We start from the raw sequence: 17,862 nt of genomic DNA on the forward strand, positions 1-17,862 counted from the left end.
CACTTTTAAATGTTCTTACGGTGTTTAGTAAGAGGTGCTCCAGATAAGTCTTTACAGATAAATTAAATGTGCCCTGAAATAATTTTATTTCCAACTCCCCCCACTTCCTGTATGCAGTGTAGGAATAATGCGTTATTTTTTGGAAAAGGTACTATGAATAACATCACACACTGGAACTAGTCAGGAGAATTAAAACTGGAGTTGCAAAAGCCAGGCCTGGAGTGACTGATACGTGCTGCGTGTTGTGAATGAATGCTGCACTAATTCTCTATTTTTGGCAGATGCAGAAGGCCAATGCAAGAGAATGGGAGGTATGAATGATGTGAAATGCAACACTATGACGCTCAGACAAACTTCTTCATGCAATACTGTCACTATCTCCTTCTGTCACAAGTTACAAAATTTCGATCTTCCTCATGCGCTGCCAGTAGGCACTCATCTTCATTGAGCTGGGCAGCCAGAAGGATAACAAAACAGCCTCTAAACGTCTGTGTTTGACATTCAGTTGTCTAACTTACAATAATAATCAATGATATCCTGTGAAAATATATCTACATATCATTCATGAATTTTTTTGCCAAAATTGAACACCGCAGGATATTGCACAAAGTTCCAGAGGGAGCATGAGGATGAATAATGGAGTAGTCATCCTTTCCTGGCAAAGATTGCTCACGAAAGCACGAGGAGGGGTAGCAGTATGAGCAGAACATTTAGAGAACACTCGGCAGTACCTCAGGCGAACAGATATGCTGTGAAATCATCATTTTGTCCGAGTTATAGACGAGAAAAAAAGAGTTCATGCCACCAGAATTTAGTATTAAATGAGTTCCCATTGTTATGTACAAATGCATGTAGAGGAAAAAAGTAATAAGTTCGAGAACACACTAGTGACAAGACTAAAACTACTACTGAGGTAGATGAAAAACCAGCACAGCAGTTTATGCTATGGAAAGTAGTAGGTTCAATGTTGGCATGATCCAAACTTATTGAAAACAATAGGAGTTTTCAGTGACTCGGCAGGAGAGGTCTTTTATCCAGTCACGTACCTGACCTGCAACTCCTCAAGTTCATGCTTCTCTTGCCAAAAGCTTTCCTTTTCACACATGTCCACACCCTGAGCCTGTACTAACACAGCCAGCTCTGCTAGCTCAAAACTGGCAGCTTGAGTGAGATGAGCAGAATTTACTTACACAAATCAAGTATTTGGGTTAACATTTGTCATACAACTGAAGACAAATGCAATGTCTGAGTACAATAACTGGCGCTTACTTGGCAGAGGCAAACACATAAATATTTCACTAGAAAGCCAGATTGTGCTTTAGTCTTTAAATCTTCTGCGGATAATTAAATCAGCTAGTCACGAAAACAGACTTCCTTAAGTTCAAGCATGACCTTCCATATTTCCGACTGGAAGTTTTAACTGAAAATCGGCATTTAAGCATGGCCATGCAAGGAATGGCTTTTTATGCGCAGTCTGCCATGGGTGGTGCAGGAGCCTGCCGCCTATCTTGACTGTTTTTTCTTGTGAGCAGTGAATAGCCCACAAACTAGGCTTCCCCGTTACTTTCTTGGTCGTCAGCTGCTCCCCAAACCTCTGCGTTGCTGTAGCAAGTTTGGGTATCCCGGGCTTCAGCAGCTCCGGCCGCGCACGACTGCGGCGACAGCCGCGCGCCCAAATCCCCTCAGGAGCCGCCAGCCGGCCTCCCGCGCTCCCGCCGTCCCTCCCCCGGTAGCCGGGCAACGCCCCCTCAGCTGCCCGCCCAATGCCGTTCGGCGCCCCGCTCCTTCTGACAGGACAGCTCTCCCCGCCTCGTTCTGATTGGTTCCTCTCCCCGCGGTTCTGCCCCTGCCCCGTGCTCACTGGTTTCTCCCGAGGGCGGGCCTCGCCTCCTGCGCCGCGCGGTCCCTGCCTCAGGGCTGAGGCGGTCCCTTTCGGAACGGTCCCTCAATGGCCACCGTAGCACAGGCCGTACGTGGCAGTGGGCCCGTGCCGGCCTATGAGCGGCGGCCCCGTGCCCCGGAAGAGGCGTGGCGCGAGGAGGAAGCCCCCCCTCCCCTTTTCCTGCTGGCCCGCCGCTCGGTGCCCCCTCCCGCTGGGCTCCGCCATGTCGCCGGTGCGGGCGGTGCTGGCGCTGCTGGCCGCGCTGGCGGCCCCGGCTGCCGCCTACTTCGTCAGCATCGACGCGCACGCTGAGGAGTGCTTCCTGGAGCGGGTGCCCTCCGGCACGAAGATGGGGCTCATCTTCGAGGTGGCGGAGGGGGGCTTCCTGGACATCGACGTGGAGGTGAGGAGGGACGCCGCCGCGGCGGGCTGACCTTGGGCTGCGGGTGCCGTGCTGAGGGGGAGGGCTGCCCCGGCGGCCGGGCCCTGCGCGCCGGGTGCGGGGGTGGGGAGGCCGTGGCGGCTCCGGGCAGCGCCCGGGAGGGCAGCGGCGTCGGTGCCCTGTGGAGGCGAGGGGGCGAATGCCGGTTTGAGGGGGGTTGAAAAACCGCCCGTGAAGTTTGGGGCCGTCCCGCCTCGTCGCCGGGGCTCCGTGGGGCGGTCTCGCCGTCGGTTTGCTGGACAGGAGTGCTCCCGGGCCTTGGCGGGTGGCCTGGGCCGTCCGGGAGGAGACGAGGTGCTTCGGCTAAGGCTGCTCGTCGTTTCCGCTGTTGCTGCGGGAGGCAGTCTTCCTGCTTTCGGGGCCGTTTTCTGGAGGTTTTCTTCGTTATTCTGCTCGGTGTAGGCTTGTCATAATAAACTGTTTGGCGGGAAGAAGGAATAGGGTTACTCTTTACAAAAACCTGTTGCTTATTCTGGGAGCAGCGTGTCTTCCCTTGAATCAGAAGGTGTTGTCTTTAATCAGGTTGATTGCTGTCTGGAAAGTAGTAGGTAAGTCCTTTTCCTCATTGAGGCCTCACTCACACCAGTAGGAGAATAATAAAAAAGAATTCCTTCTGTCTTGGTGAAGAGTAGATAGTTGTTTGGGATAAATTCATCATGAGAGAGTTGTTGCTGAGAATGAATATAATTGTTTAAAATTACGCATCGCTCGAATACGGGACAGAGTCAGGAAGCTATGAAATCCCATACAGATGTCACTAACGGAAGCTCAGCAGCAGCGTTCGGTGGCCTGATGGGATGGAAGTCTTAAGATCACAGTCACCCTGAGTGCTCCGTATTCAGGCCCATAGTCCATTGGAAACGGTAACTGCAGCAATACACAAGTGTAGTCAGTTACTATTGTATTGTCAATACAATAGTATTGACATATGGGAGAACGTCTTTCTTCCCTTTTTGTTTTCCTTCAAATGTCAGACATAAGGTTTCCCCTGCAGTTGTTAATTTGGCTAACAGCCAGGGCTGTTAATAGCTGGTTTACTTGTTCTTGAATGCTTCTTATCTTGAGTATGGAAGGTCAGTAATCTTGGTCAGTAAGAGAGGCTTATGTATGGTTTTCTTTACCAAGAAGTTTTTTGGTTTGTTTTCGTTTTTTTTTTTAAAAAAAATATCTCTGTGCAGAAAAACATCACTGCTGTTGACTTGTGAGAGGGAAAGTATTAAGAATGCCAAACCAGTCAGATTACAGATGGTATTAGTAAATCTGACCAGATAATTTCAGAATATGCATGCAGTGCTGTAATGGTGTATTTAAAACCGCTGTATTTTAAATAAAATGTATGATAATTTGTTTTCCCCATCCAGATTACAGGGCCTGATAATAAAGGAATTTATAAAGGCGATCGAGAGTCCAGTGGAAAATACACGTTTGCCGCCCACATGGATGGGACTTACAAGTTTTGCTTTAGCAACAGAATGTCCACCATGACTCCCAAGATAGTGATGTTCACTATTGATATCGGGGAAGCTCCAAAGGGGCAAGACATGGAGACAGAAGGTGAGGAAGACTCCTGTAAAGAAATGAGCTCTGGCTCAGGAGCTTTTTCCATATGTGCATGACTTCTGAACTTGACTAGGAATCTCAGAATTCCTGTTTCTTCAGGCTGTCTATTTAGCTGTTCTCTTGCACAGCTAAAATGGGTATGGATGGTTTTAGACCTCATTACACGATTTAGCGCAAAATCACCAGGGAATCAGTTGGCCATCTGCAGAAACTAATGCTTTCATCCTTAGTCTTTTCATCAGGTTCATTCTCTGATTTCTAGTTTGCTCAGCAGTATGTAGACTACTACATGCATTAGTTGAGCTCTTTGATAAATGTGCTAATATAAAAATTTTCTTAGCTGTGTAAATTACTGTTTTATCTGCAGCCTTTTGTCCTGTACTTGTGTTCATCTCTTACACTTTTCTCTAGGTGGTGGAGATACCTGGGATGGTATGTGTACTGCTTTTTGAAAGCTCATTAGCATCTTGTCTTTTGCATATGTTTATTCACTAACAGCTAACGTTTGCTTTTTCTCTGTAACATTTGTTTGTAGCATGAGAATGTCTTTTTTAATAAACTACATAAAAGGTCTGATTCTGAGCAATGCTGAGCACCTGCAAGCTTCCATCGAGAGGTTTATATAGTTAGCAGCTCTTGGGATCAGGTCCTTGAACTGTCCGTGACAGTTTGTCTTCAGGTGGTTATTTATGGCTAACAGAAGACTTAATTGGGAGTTTTAGGTGAAATTAAACTAAAACACTGAACATCCAAGAACACTGGATATTTTAGACAGTATTTGCTTTCTATTGCTAAAGTGGGTGTTGAGTAATGAAGGGCTTGTGGAAGCAGTAAGCTCCTTCTTTTAGCTTACGAATTATCAGTAGTGTTACAAGGGGAAAAACTTCAAACTTGTAATTTGCTGTAAAAGAAATAAATGAATGTGTTGGATAACAAGTGACAAAGTTTTTATTTAGAAATCACTAACTAGCTAGAAAGGCAAAAAATTCTTGTTTTCTGTTTTAGCAAGCAAATAACTGTGTGCATTGAGTGCTAGATATCACTTAAAAAGTAACAACTTCCTAACTTCTGTTTTTCTGCAGAAAGACTCGGTTAAATCTTTTATTGAGTCTGAATATATCTGTTGTAAATAGTAGTGTAGCTTTAAATTTTTAGGGCAAACAGTTTTTCCTGAGTGTATTTTTTTGGAGTGGGTATAAACAATCCCTGCAACTGCAATTTTTTCTCTTACTGATAAACTGCACTTATTGCAACGACCAGTTGGCAGTGAAAGTAAGGGATTTACATTATTAGCCAAGTGAGTGTGGTTTACACAACTATTTAGATTTTAATTGTAACTTGTATGAGTTATTCTCTGGTCCTCTCTTTGACTCTTCCCTGTAAGGTGTGTACTTTGAGTAGCTTTATTTTCAGATTGTGATCTGAAGTACTTAGTTTATAAATAAAAACGTAATAAGGTAGCTTGAAAGTCAAGTATGTCCCTTCAATGGCAAATGTGTTGTTTTTTGTGACTGTTTTTAAGAGAGCTGATTGCCCGGGGTGTGTCTGTGGAATGGTATCTTGAACTTCTCTTGACGCTAGAAAACTTTGAAAATTACTTGCATAATTTATAAATTTGTAAATGGACAGTTCTTTGAGCATGAGTGTATTTAAAAGATGCTGTGATTGATGTCAAATCGCTAAATCTTGGATCTCTGATCCTTCCATTTGCTGAACTCTCTCAAGCTAGTTTTCTGTTATCATTGGTTTGGTATTTTCCTTTTCTGCTTTCACGACATATCAGAACCTGAAGCCAGTTCCTGCCCTCTGCCAGGCCCCTTTGGCATTGTTTCTGCTGAACGCTGTGCTTCAGCTAAACTGGAAGATGACAAGATATGAAATGTTGCTTCAGAAAGTGATCTCGTTTTGCCAGCATCATGATCTTAAGCTAAATTCTCAGTCGTTCTATTTTTGCAAGCTTAACAACTAGGAAAAGCTATAATGTTAAGACAATTTGCTTGGAATATGTTGGACGATATTGGCAAAATAGATGCTAGTGTGTGGTATTGATCTCATGTGTTCTTACATTCTGTTTCTGGAAAAGTATGCTCATTGGAAATAAGTGGTCTGTACTGACTCTAAATTGTGTGTCTTCTGCCTTCTAGTTGGATGTGGAGAAAGTTTTCCCGTTTATTAAATACCATAGAGACGTGTTAGGAAAAGTGGCACTAGGAAAGCTAAACTTTACTTTGCTGTAAAGATAGAAAGTTTTCAGCTGTACAGACTGCATTTTTCAGAACTTCTTATGCGACAAGAAATTAAGTGTAACTGTTCATAAATTTTAACAAATTGTTTTTTTGAGTCAGTAACAGACTTTCTGATGCTTCTGAAATTATTCCGCAGCTCATCAGAACAAGCTAGAAGAGATGATTAATGAGTTAGCAGTGGCCATGACAGCTGTAAAGCACGAACAGGAGTACATGGAAGTTCGTGAAAGAATACATAGAGCAAGTATGTGTCTTTGACTTAAATGCCTTCTCCCCTCTCAGATGAACTTACAAAATGTGATTTAAAATACAAGCCCATGAAAGCTATTCAAAGTTACTAAAAAAAAAAAAATAAAAAAATTAGAACAAGTTCTGAAGGACCTGCCCACACAGTAAAGAATGTAGTTGATGTTTCAATCTTCTTTAAATTGGCTTACCTCTTAAGTAATAGATTGTTATGCAAAACAATCTTTCCTTAATTGGTGTAAATTCGATAGTTCTTTGAATGGTATATTCACAAAGATATCAGTAATGGTATGGTTCCCAGGGATAGACTTTGGTTGAACTATTACTTCATCCTTAAAGTGGGTGTGGCTTAATAATTGAGCCAAAGGGGTTTTTTTAAAATGTTTTGCTGAAATAGAGCAGAACTACTGTTGTTTCCAAGTATAGAATATAGTTAACTCTTGAGTCACAATCCTCACTTTCTGAAATACAGCTTTAAAGTATGACTGAGAGCGCTAAGTGGTGCATTAGAAGCCCAGTGAGAATAAAGGGCAAATATTTTTAATGTAAAAATACAACATTATATTAAAGCACTGTCTCCTTAACTTTTTGAACCTATGAGTATCTCCAGTTTTATGACTTTTGTTACTAATGGTCTGATTTAAGAAAATGCTGAATTTTTAGAACCAAAGATGACGAACCTGTAGAAATTTCCCACTTGACTTTGAGACTGTAATATGCAGCCGTAACTTGAAAAAGCAAGTGGCTTCTGTTTGGCAGTTACAAGCTTCTGTCTGGCCTCTTTGAAGGTGGGCAGAATAGAGAAAGATGCTGCAGTGTATGTCCAAAGTTGAGGTTAAAACCAGATGTTTTACCATTGCATAGCACAGCTCAAGCTGTTCAGAAAAATACCCCCTCCTCAGCTCTCAGATCTCATCTCCAAGATTGCAGAGTCCTTCTGGGACACTTCTAATGACGTGATACAAATATCAGTGGTTTATGTGCAGTACTTCAGTTTCAGTGACAAAGTGTGTCTTAAGTTTGTTTTAAATGCTTTGTTACTTACTACTTTTTTTCTTTTTTTTTTTCCAGTTAATGACAACACAAACAGCAGAGTGGTTCTTTGGTCATTCTTTGAAGCTCTTGTACTAGTTGCCATGACACTGGGACAAATCTACTACCTGAAGAGGTTTTTTGAAGTCCGAAGGGTTGTTTAAGAGTACTTTTCTGGTCCCGGATTTCAGTTCACTGTCTACCAAACATCCTGGTCACAAAAAAGTCATTTAGTTTCTGAACCCTCTTTACTGAACTGTAAAACTTATTTGCTTATGTTCCTTCCTAGTTAAAAATGAATTGTTTTTATATATCTTCTGTAGCAAAAGCTGTGCTGAAATCTTGTCACTTAATTGGCATAATTTTTTTCACTTAAATCTGCCTAGTCTGTATGCTAAGCGAGGTCCAAGCAAGCTGCAAATGCTGTATTTCAACTGTAGTAACAAGCAATGTTGATGTCTTTTCTAACTTTTTTTCTCTGTTTTCCTAAGTACTTGCAGTTCTATCTAGGGAAATGGTACAAGGCCCTAACATGACTGTTTGCATTTCTGACATCTTTAACCCTGCAGTAGGCGTTATGAAATCAAAATAATCCCTTCTTCACTTATATAAACTGCCAAGGAGAAGTGATTGGAACTTTGTTCTGATAATGAACAGAAGACAGCTGACCACTTCCGACCTAGTATTCATACCTAGTTGCTATTTAAAAGAAAGTCTTCAGTAACGATCCTAATTACATCAACTTATTCCCAAAGTTTTTTTAAATTAAATGGTCGATACGAAAATACATTTTCTCCTCTCATTACCGAATGTTCATCATATGGTTTTTAGTCTTTCACAGGTTTTTATATTGAAGCCAGTTGTGTGCAGTGTCTTGGCAAACAATGGTTAACCCTTTGGTTTTTGCAGGTCCAAAGCTCAGACTGTTGGCGCTCTTGCAGAATGCGTTAGTGTTCAGGAAATCTGGATTCCTGGTGCCAAAGGGTTAATGATTCTGGGGGTTTATTGTGATGCTATGCAGCCCTTGTATTTAAGTTAAGTGGCAGTCTCTGCCATTATCTGATCATAATTAGCATAATGCTAAATACTGGTGTGTTTTTGTTTTCAGGCACATGTAGATTTGTTTTTGTATAAAGTTACTTTCCTCGGTATCTGAAGATTGGTTTAAAAATTAAAGAAGCGTCTGATGTGGGTGCTGAGCCAGGATTATGTTGTGACTGATGTATATTAGTTGTAATCATTTTTGGGGGTGGGGTGGGGTCTTTTCCAGGGGTGAGCCTCTACAAGTAACACACAACAGTTTTGTACAATTAATTTAAAATTTGTTACAGGTTTTCATGTTCCAGGTAAAGTTTTTTCAACCTTGGGCAAACACTTGCAGCAGTTCTTCAGAAAGGTGGCTGTTACACCTTATTGTAACTGTTGTGTGCCAATATTTTTGTGTAAAACACTTAAAATTGAATTCTAAGATGTACATTTAAAAATTGCTTGTGAATCTAAATATGACCCAGGTTCGATAAATAAACAAATTCTTTAAAAAAAAAAAAAGTGTCTCTATTTTTTTTTCTCTTTGGTACTTTAAGGAAGTATAGTTTGGCACAAAGCTCTTTCACAGAGTATCTCTTAGGATATCAGGCATTCATCCCACTCTGTGGGCAGGTAGAAGAAATCGCAGGTCATTCTAAATGTAGAATGGGTTTGCTGCTCCACCCTGGGCAGCAAACACACAGTGCTCCTGTATGACCCGCAGAAGTACTCGCTGTGATAGGCCGCTTGCCACAGAAATACGATTTTTTTACTATAGCCAGGTGTTTACTGCCCAGTTCTCTCTGAGAGGAGGCAAAAACCCCACAGGGTGAGGCGGGAGGCAGCGGACGCGGAACCAAAGTGCTGCGGAGCCTGTTTCCGGGCGGCCCCGCCGAGGCCGGACCCCGGGGCGTGGGGGGAGAGGCCCATCCAAGATGGAGGCGGTGACTGAGGGGAGCTGGGAGTCGCTGCCCGTGTCGCTGAGTCCGGGCGTGCTGCAGGCGCTGCGGGAGCTCGGCTTCGCCCGCATGACCCCGGTGCAGGTGAGGGGACGCTCCCCGCCGGCCCCAGGCCCGCGGTTGTCCCGGGGAATGGGGAGCCGGGGCACCGGCGCGGAGGCAGGGCCTGGGGAGGGAGGGTGCGGGCGGTGTCAGCAGCGCCTGGGCCAGCCCGTGCTGGTCTGGGGACGGGCTGCGCCGTCCCCTCTGGGCGGTGTCGGTGGGCTCGGTCGCAGCCCCGAGGGCGCAGGTCGGAGCAGTCACTGGATTTTGCAGCAGCCCTTGGCTTCCAGTCACTGGCTCTGCCTGGGTAATGGTTAGAGAGAGCGTGGATGTCTCTTGTGGGGATTTAGCCTCTGTGAAATTTACTTCCGCCGTAGCCAATTCAACCGTTCATGTGATGTTTTTCTTTTTTTTTAGTCTGCCACCATTCCGCTCTTCATGAATAACAAAGATGTTGCGGCAGAAGCGGTGAGTGCTTTTTCTTGGTTGAGCCTGTTGCTTTTCTTGGTTTGTCTCTGGAGCTGAGGGAGGGCTGACTCTGTTTCCTGTCTCACAGGTAACAGGCAGTGGCAAAACCTTAGCATTTGTCATTCCCATACTGGAAATTCTTCTCAGACGGGAAGAAAAATTAAAGAAAATGCAGGTAAGATCAAGTTATTCAGTTCTGAGTATATTTTTATGACGTGCCGACAAGATTTGAGGACTTCAGGAAAAATACCAATAAGGAAAATTGCATACACATAAAGTGACTACGTGCTCAGCTCTTTGATATAGCAGTGACAGCAAACTGTTTAAAACTTGAAAATAAATATTGGGATGCTTTCTTTGCACTTAGATACAGCTTCTTATTTGACATGGTCAAAACAGGTTTCTGAGCTGTTAGAAAAATGTCTTAAAATATCAAATACAATGATGTACTGCAAACAAGAGTTTTTGAATGCTTCTCAGCATCCATTGACTTGGAATACATTTTAGTGTATGGGGAGCTTGCACTGTTACATACTATTAAAGTTCATTATTAGATACTGTTCTTTGAGCAGGGGTATTTTGCACATTGGTATAATGCCTCTTTCATAGATACTTTGTGTTATTTTGTATACTTTATTGTGTTTCTATGGAAATGTTTAGTCTAAAACTGGGATCATAAATATGGCTCGTATTCGCTTAGCTTGTAAGGGAGAATTTTTCCCAAATCTTACTTCTAGTCTGTTATTTTCCACAAATTCCTTTTGTTTTTCATGTGCAGGTTGGAGCTATAATTATCACACCAACGAGAGAATTAGCTATTCAAATTGATGAGGTGCTATCACATTTTACAAAACACTTCCCCAGGTTTAGGTGAGTGAACTTTAGGCTGGTCGTGACCACAGTTCCTTTTTTTTTTTGGACTTCTGTCATTCGTACACTAGCAAAACTTAAAGATTACCTAAATCTTTCTGTTTTATTGTCTTAGTCAGATTCTTTTAATTGGTGGTAGGAATCCCATGGAAGATGTTGAAAAATTTAAAGAACACGGGTGAGTTGATTGTCAATGACTTTTATCAGTACCTTGTAGCCATGGTTTTCTCCGTGTCCTTAGGGTTTTGAGATTAGGGCTTTGGTCTTGCTGGTGCTAAAATTTGATGGTAATGCATGAGTGGGTTAGGTGTATGCTGAGGAAGTTGTGGATTCTTTTCCTTGGGTAAGATATGCCATAATGAGACAACAGGAAAGGATCATATGTGAAATCAGTATCATTTACATGCTGTTTGGGTGAAGAACAGTGTGCAGCATGGTGAGCTGAAAACTCTTCACTGAATATTTCAGTTCCTTCTTTCTTGTAAATGTTGTACTAGCAGTAGGCTCTAGTGAGATTGAGACTGTGCTGATGAATAATTTTCTGGAACTGGTGCTCATATTGATGATGAAGTCTTGAAGCAATCATATTTGCCACTGGTTTTTGCATAGAGGTACCAAATATTTCTTCTAGCTGATAGGTGCTTTCCATAGCTGCTGATTATATTCTAAACTTTTCTTATCACAAATGGTGTGCTTTCACCTGATTGTTTTTCTCCCATCAACATAGTGTCTGAAAGGCACTGAGACATGAATAGAGTTAGAAGTGACAAAATGAAATTGTTTCATTGAAGAATGCAGTCGACTTGTGTACAGGTTTGTGCTGCGATAATAATGTTGGCAGCTCCCCCAAAGTCCTTATCTTGCACAGTTACAAAATTGCTACATGTCTTGTTCACAAACAGTGGGAACATCATTGTAGCTACACCGGGCCGCTTGGAGGATCTGTTCAGAAGAAAAGCAGACGGGCTGGATCTAGCCAGTTGTGTGAAGTCTCTTGATGTGTTGGTATTAGATGAAGCAGACAGACTTCTAGATATGGGCTTTGAAGCAAGGTATTTAAATAATAAATTTTGGTAATACTTCTGAAGTTTTAAATGAGTTCATATATGATTGATGTGAACGAGCGTGGCCTACAATGACCTTTAAAGTTAGATTTCTTCTGTTTTGTTCTTTTATCTCTCCTTGCTCCGAAGGCTACATAAAGCAATTGCTAAGGGGGAAGAGAATCAGGAAAGAGTGGATCCTTGATGCATACAGAGTTTAAAATGTCTTTTTTTTTCTGATCTATATTAGCACATGCTATATTAATGCTTGATTAAGTATTATTATTTACACATCAGAATGGCTTAAAACACTTCAACAAATAAGCTTTGATGTCTCTTTTCTCTTTCTCTCAAAGTTAAGGTAATTAGTTCAATAGAAGATTGGCATTTGATAAGAAAAACTATTTTGTTTGTAAGCTCTTACTTCCAGTGATTAAGCTTCTTTCTGAGGGAAGTATTGGGACAGTTATGTTTTACATGTGCTTACTTGCAGTTTAAATGCCATTCTGGACTTTTTGCCCAAGCAGAGACGGACAGGTCTGTTCTCAGCAACTCAGACTCAAGAGGTGGAGAACCTAGTGAGAGCAGGCCTCCGGAATCCTGTCCGCATCTCCGTGAAAGAGAAGGGAATGGCAGCAAGCAACACACAAAAAACTCCAACACGCCTGGAGAACTATTATATGGTGTGAACCTCTGTGCTTTGTGATGGTTTCTTGTTCCCCTCTTCTTTTTTCCTGGTTCTATCAATAAGTTTTTAAGTCTTGGCCAGTTAGGATCACATTAATAGAGGAACGAGAAGTCTCAAAGACTTTTGCAGGTTCTCCAAAGATCAGTAACCAAGCTAAGGAGAAAGATGTAAATTAGCAACCCTCTTGTTTCCTGCTCTGTGGGTTTTGTTTAGCTGGCCAGGAGTTGTAACACTAAACTAGCTGCAGTGCTGTCGCTCCTTGACCTGCTTGTAGTGAATGGGTATGGGACAAGACTTTGGCAAGTCCAGAAAAGTGGCTGAGGGATACTTGAGGTAATACTGCAGGAGAGGTATCGTGGCTGGGGATGGGAAGACTGGGAGCTTAAGTATTTGCTTTTACTTAAGATACATAAAAGAGTAATATTCCACATGATTAACTGTGGTACAGATGGTCAGTATTACGAAATTATGCCTGTAGGCATTTATCAGTGCACAATGAATGGAGGAAACTGGCAGATCACTTTGTATCAAGTCCATTTTCTTATTTTTTTTTCTTTTGCATTGTATAGATCTGCAAAGCAGATGAAAAATTTAATCAGTTGGTGCATTTTCTTCGTCAGCACAAACAAGAAAAACATCTAGTCTTTTTCAGGTAATTCTGTTTGTGTTTCATTGTGAAAACAGTATGGTGTTTTATTACTTAAATTCCAAAACTGTGCCCTATGTTGACAAAGACACAACTATTTTAAAAGCAATTAATTTTAATAGCTATCTTGTAGAATATGGTGCCTAAAAAGAGATTGATCATTGCTTCATGTCAGGATTGTGTTGAACTTTATTAAGCAAAACATAAATTTTATATGCATTTTTAAAGTAAGGCATTCTAGATGATATTATGATGTTAATTATAAAAATGATGTACATATTTTGAATAAAAATAGGCAATAGTGTATATTTTTGAAAGATCTCAGGCCACTCTAGCTTGGCTGTCTAAACCAGATTAAAAATGCAGTGTAATCTTTTGCTTTTATGTCTGTCTGTATCACAACAGCACGTGTGCCTGTGTGGAATACTATGGGAAGGCTTTGGAATCCTTAATTAAACAAGTGAAAATAATGAGCATTCACGGGAAAATGAAGCACAAGCGTAACAAGATCTTTACTGAGTTTCGGAAGCTCCCAGGGTAAGAACATATGAACAGGCTAAGCCAGCCAAAAGTAAGAATAGTAAGGGATATGTAATTTTGTCTGCCACTTTAGTGCGGAAGTGGCGTTGTGCTGAGGAGAAAGATGCTACCAGCTGGTTCTGAATTTATTTATGATAACATGCTTAGGTACTCAAAGTATGATCACAAACAAAGTGCTAATGTGACTGGTGCATGTCCAGCCTAATTTAGATAATCCGTGTGGCAGCATGGAAGGTGCAGGTACACAGATTTAGGATATCCTGCAGCCTGGGACCCTCTGTAGTTTGTGCTGCTTGCTGGCCAAACGTAGCACTATGAAGCCCATCATTACTGCTGCTATCAGTGCTACTATTTTAACTGGGCACACTGTACCGTCACATGCTACAACTGCACATTAGCCTTGCTGTGTAAACGTACCATCGATAGGGAACCTTTTCCTGATTGGTAACCAGAGTGGAGATCCAGGATACTCTTTTATTAGTATATGAACAAGAATATGGCCACACAATGCTGTAATTTACCTGCAGAAAAGTATTCTTTGTCAGCTTTGCAGGATGTTGTTAAGAGACTCTTGCCTCATTAGCTGTCTTTTTTTTTATTGCATGGGACCTGAGTTTTAGCATTTTATATTATAAGAAAAATAATTACCAGCAGACTGGAAGAACAACTTAAGTCTTTTAATAAAACTTTTACAGTATTCTGTTCAGCTGTGGTAGATGCCATGGTGATTTAAAAATAGAACTTGTAATAGGGAATTGATTTTTCTTAGTGATCTAATGTAAATCACATTCCTTTTCATAATGTTACGTAGAATTTTAGTTGGTGAAAACTGCAACTACCTTACAATATTTTTTCTCTTTTCAAAAAACAAATGTTTTAAAATGTTTTGTTCCTCATTTTCCAGTGTAGATGCAGAATACACAGCAGGGGGGAGACTGGCTCTTCTCAAATGACAGTTTAATGAAAATATGCTTTTTTTTCTTCCTAGTGGCATTTTAGTTTGCACCGATGTGATGGCCCGTGGCATAGACATTCCAGAAGTACAATGGGTTTTACAGTATGACCCACCTAGCAGTGCGAGGTACAACTTCAGATCTTAAAACCTTTACTCTACTTGTGGTCGTTACTGTACTGTTCAGATATAAATTGGGAACCCAAACTGTGGAAAACATTTAATCGCTGCCTGGAAGTTAGTCTGAGTGAACACAGAAAACAGTGCATGAACAAGGGAGGTTGAAACACTGCAATTTTTTTTGTAACTGCTGTGAATTGAAATGATGACTTTGTGTTGCGTGTGCTTAAGTCAAATGAGTGGTCACCACTTATATTTGTGTGAAGAGGAACTCTGGTGTAAGGGTTAGTATGAGAGTATCAAATAAATAACGAGAAGTAAGACACTAGGGTGAATGAGAAGAGAGATGAGACGGGGGACAGAGCTCTTCAAGGAATGGTACATCGAAAGCTCACACGAAAGCCGCTTTTCCATGTGTTTTAACTTCCATTGTCATAATTCTCCTTACAACCTGCTTAAACTTTACCCCCAAAACAGATACCCCTTGCTTTAGCATACAGTCCTAACAATTGAGTGGCACTGCCACACATCTCTTGTATTGCATTTTACTAATTCCTATTGGTTTAGTTCAAAAGTAGATAGCACTCTCTATTTTCCATTCCACAAGATTTGCCCTTTTACTGCCTAGTACTTTAAAATCAGACTGAGCATCTCCTGTTAAGTTAGCTCTGTATTGTGTTGTTTCAGTGCTTTTGTGCATCGGTGTGGTCGAACAGCACGGATTGGCAATGTAGGCAGTGCACTTGTATTTTTGCTTCCCATGGAAGAATCTTACGTTAACTTTCTCTCAATCAACCAAAAGGTTAGTAAATTTTTATTCTACCTCAGAGCAGGAAAGAGCAAATGGACAGGCTTACCGATAGGAGTTTTGAAATCGGAATTTGTAGAACTTAAGGTCATATGCATAGGTCATGTTTTAGCAGACCTGCACAATTAAAAAAAGACAAGAGCTGCTTATTAATCACCAAATGCAACTACCTTTTAGAACACGATTGCTCCCAGTGTTATCTCCTGAGTTTGTAACAGGAATATGTGATGCATTGAGCAAGGAAAGGCTTTTCATTTCTAAGGGTGTGTTGATTGAACATTTCCAGAAGGGCAGCACTGGCTTACAGTCCTACCCCCAACCCCGCCACCACCAGTTCATACACTCCACCCTCTCTGCTGTTTATTTTTAACTCTGAGAATTTCCTGTGCCTGCTCCTGCATTTGTGGGATTAATTGTATAAATTCTCTACAGGCCTGCTAATGAGAACATAGGTTGGTAAGGCATGAGATCATGAGATGATGTTATTACGCCTCTGGAGCCGCAGTGTATGAACTCTTCTGCTGGGCTAGGACATCTGTTGTGTGGGGCTGTTGATATAACCAAGCAGAAGGGGGAAAAGGGCTCAAAGCTGACTGAAGATTAACTGGGGAAGAAGTGTGTGTTTGAAGTTTCACAGTGCATTTAAAATCATTTGGCTGAACTTTTCCTTTGGATTTGTATTCTCTGGCTTTCAGTGTCCCATGCAGGAAATGAAACCACAGACAAATGTGTTAGATCTTCTTCCAAAACTCAAGTCCATGGCCCTAGCTGACCGGGCAGTGTTTGAGAAAGGGATGAAAGCCTTTGTGTCTTATGTCCAGGCTTATGCCAAACACGAATGTAATCTCATCTTCCGAATAAAAGGTAATTCCCAGCAGAGGCTGGTATCTTCTACTGTTCTTTTCAGAAAACAGTATTTGGTTTGGGAAAAAACGTAGTCTTCTTGTCCACAAGCTTCAACCACGGATTCCTGATCTCAGACTTACTTTCTGCAGTATCAGATTCTGACAAAACTCTTATTTTTTCAAGCAACTTGTTTCTCATTGTTTTCAAGAGAAAACGTTTAATTAGTGAGTTTGACCAAACTGACGTAAGCATAAATAAAGGTGACTTAGTATGGTCACTAGTATTAAGTATAGAATGCAAACAATACAATAAGATGGTTTTTTCTGTGACTTACTTAGTGAAAGTAACTTTTTATCCAGCAGGAAACTGACTTTAAAATCTTTATTTTAACAGATCTGGATTTTGCTAGCCTTGCCAAAGGTTTTGCATTGTTAAAAATGCCAAAGATGCCTGAACTAAGAGGAAAATGTTTTCCAGACTTTACTCCAGTCACTGTTAATACAGACTCCATTTCATTTAAGGATAAAAATAGAGAAAAACAGAGACAAAAGCAATTAGAACAACAAAGAAAAGAAAGACAGGAAAATGGAGGGAAAAAGAAACTCATAAAGAACAAAGCCTGGTCAAAGCAGAAAGCAAAGAGGGAGAAGAAAAAGAAAATAACAGCTAAAAGGAAGCGTGAAGAGGTAAACTGTGTCCACTCTATTAAACTGCATATGATTGTTGTAGCATAGATACATACTTTGAAATTGCAGAGAGCCATGGGATTTTAGATTAATGGAACCAACCACTGTAAATTAACTTTTTAGGACCTTGACAGGCAAAGCATAAAAAAATTATAGAGAAGCTTTTTAAAGCCAAACACTGAAATAACTTCTTAGCACTCTGATGCTAGTCAGTAATGCTGCCAGCATAAGTAGCATAGATTTTTGTTTCTCAGAGGTCCAGCAGTATAGCATGATGGTAGACAGTACTTGATTTCTTTTTCTTTTTTTTCTTTTTTCAATTCTCAATGAGTGTAACTGAGAATTGGATAGCTTCTTAGGTAGAAATTGAGTTACTATTTCCTGCTTGGATACTCCTGGCAAAATCTGAGTTGTAAGCTTCTCTTATGTTCAGCTGTACAGAATGAAAACCTTTTGGTGCTGTGTCTAATTTGTTGTTTTTCAACTGCCAACAGGGCTCTGATATTGAAGATGAGGATATGGAAGAGTTGCTGAATGACACAAGACTCTTGAAAAGATTAAAAAAGGGAAAAATTAGCGAAGAAGAGTTTGAGAAGAGACTAACAGGCAGCCAGAGTAGACTTAAAGTAGAAGCTGTTACTGAACTAGAGTCTGAAGGTTGACAGTTATTCTAACGCCACTTTTACATTAAAATACTGCCTATTTCAATAAAACTGTATTTTTCTAACAAAATAATGATGCAGAGAACAGAATTGATCTA

General features: G+C 41.1%; 2 protein-coding genes across 2 annotated transcripts; both read left to right on the forward strand.

Moving 5' to 3' along the window:
• The first annotated feature begins 2,030 nt into the window (after positions 1-2,030).
• TMED2 (transmembrane p24 trafficking protein 2) lies at positions 2,031-8,197 on the forward strand. The gene is made up of 4 exons (XM_049804468.1): positions 2,031-2,285; positions 3,686-3,878; positions 6,267-6,374; positions 7,448-8,197. Exons 1-4 carry the CDS (start codon positions 2,106-2,108, stop codon positions 7,570-7,572), a joined length of 606 nt encoding a protein of 201 aa, XP_049660425.1. The 5' UTR covers positions 2,031-2,105; the 3' UTR covers positions 7,573-8,197.
• A 1,154-nt stretch (positions 8,198-9,351) lies between these two features.
• Positions 9,352-17,764, forward strand: DDX55 (DEAD-box helicase 55). The gene is made up of 14 exons (XM_049804461.1): positions 9,352-9,477; positions 9,853-9,903; positions 9,992-10,078; positions 10,682-10,773; positions 10,889-10,951; positions 11,676-11,825; positions 12,310-12,499; positions 13,074-13,156; positions 13,556-13,687; positions 14,679-14,771; positions 15,450-15,564; positions 16,266-16,434; positions 16,810-17,102; positions 17,597-17,764. Exons 1-14 carry the CDS (start codon positions 9,370-9,372, stop codon positions 17,762-17,764), a joined length of 1,794 nt encoding a protein of 597 aa, XP_049660418.1. The 5' UTR covers positions 9,352-9,369.
• The last annotated feature ends 98 nt before the right edge of the window (positions 17,765-17,862 follow it).

The sequence above is a fragment of the Accipiter gentilis genome, chromosome 7 (genome assembly GCF_929443795.1).
Source record: "Accipiter gentilis chromosome 7, bAccGen1.1, whole genome shotgun sequence".
Lineage (NCBI taxonomy): Eukaryota > Metazoa > Chordata > Aves > Accipitriformes > Accipitridae > Astur > Astur gentilis.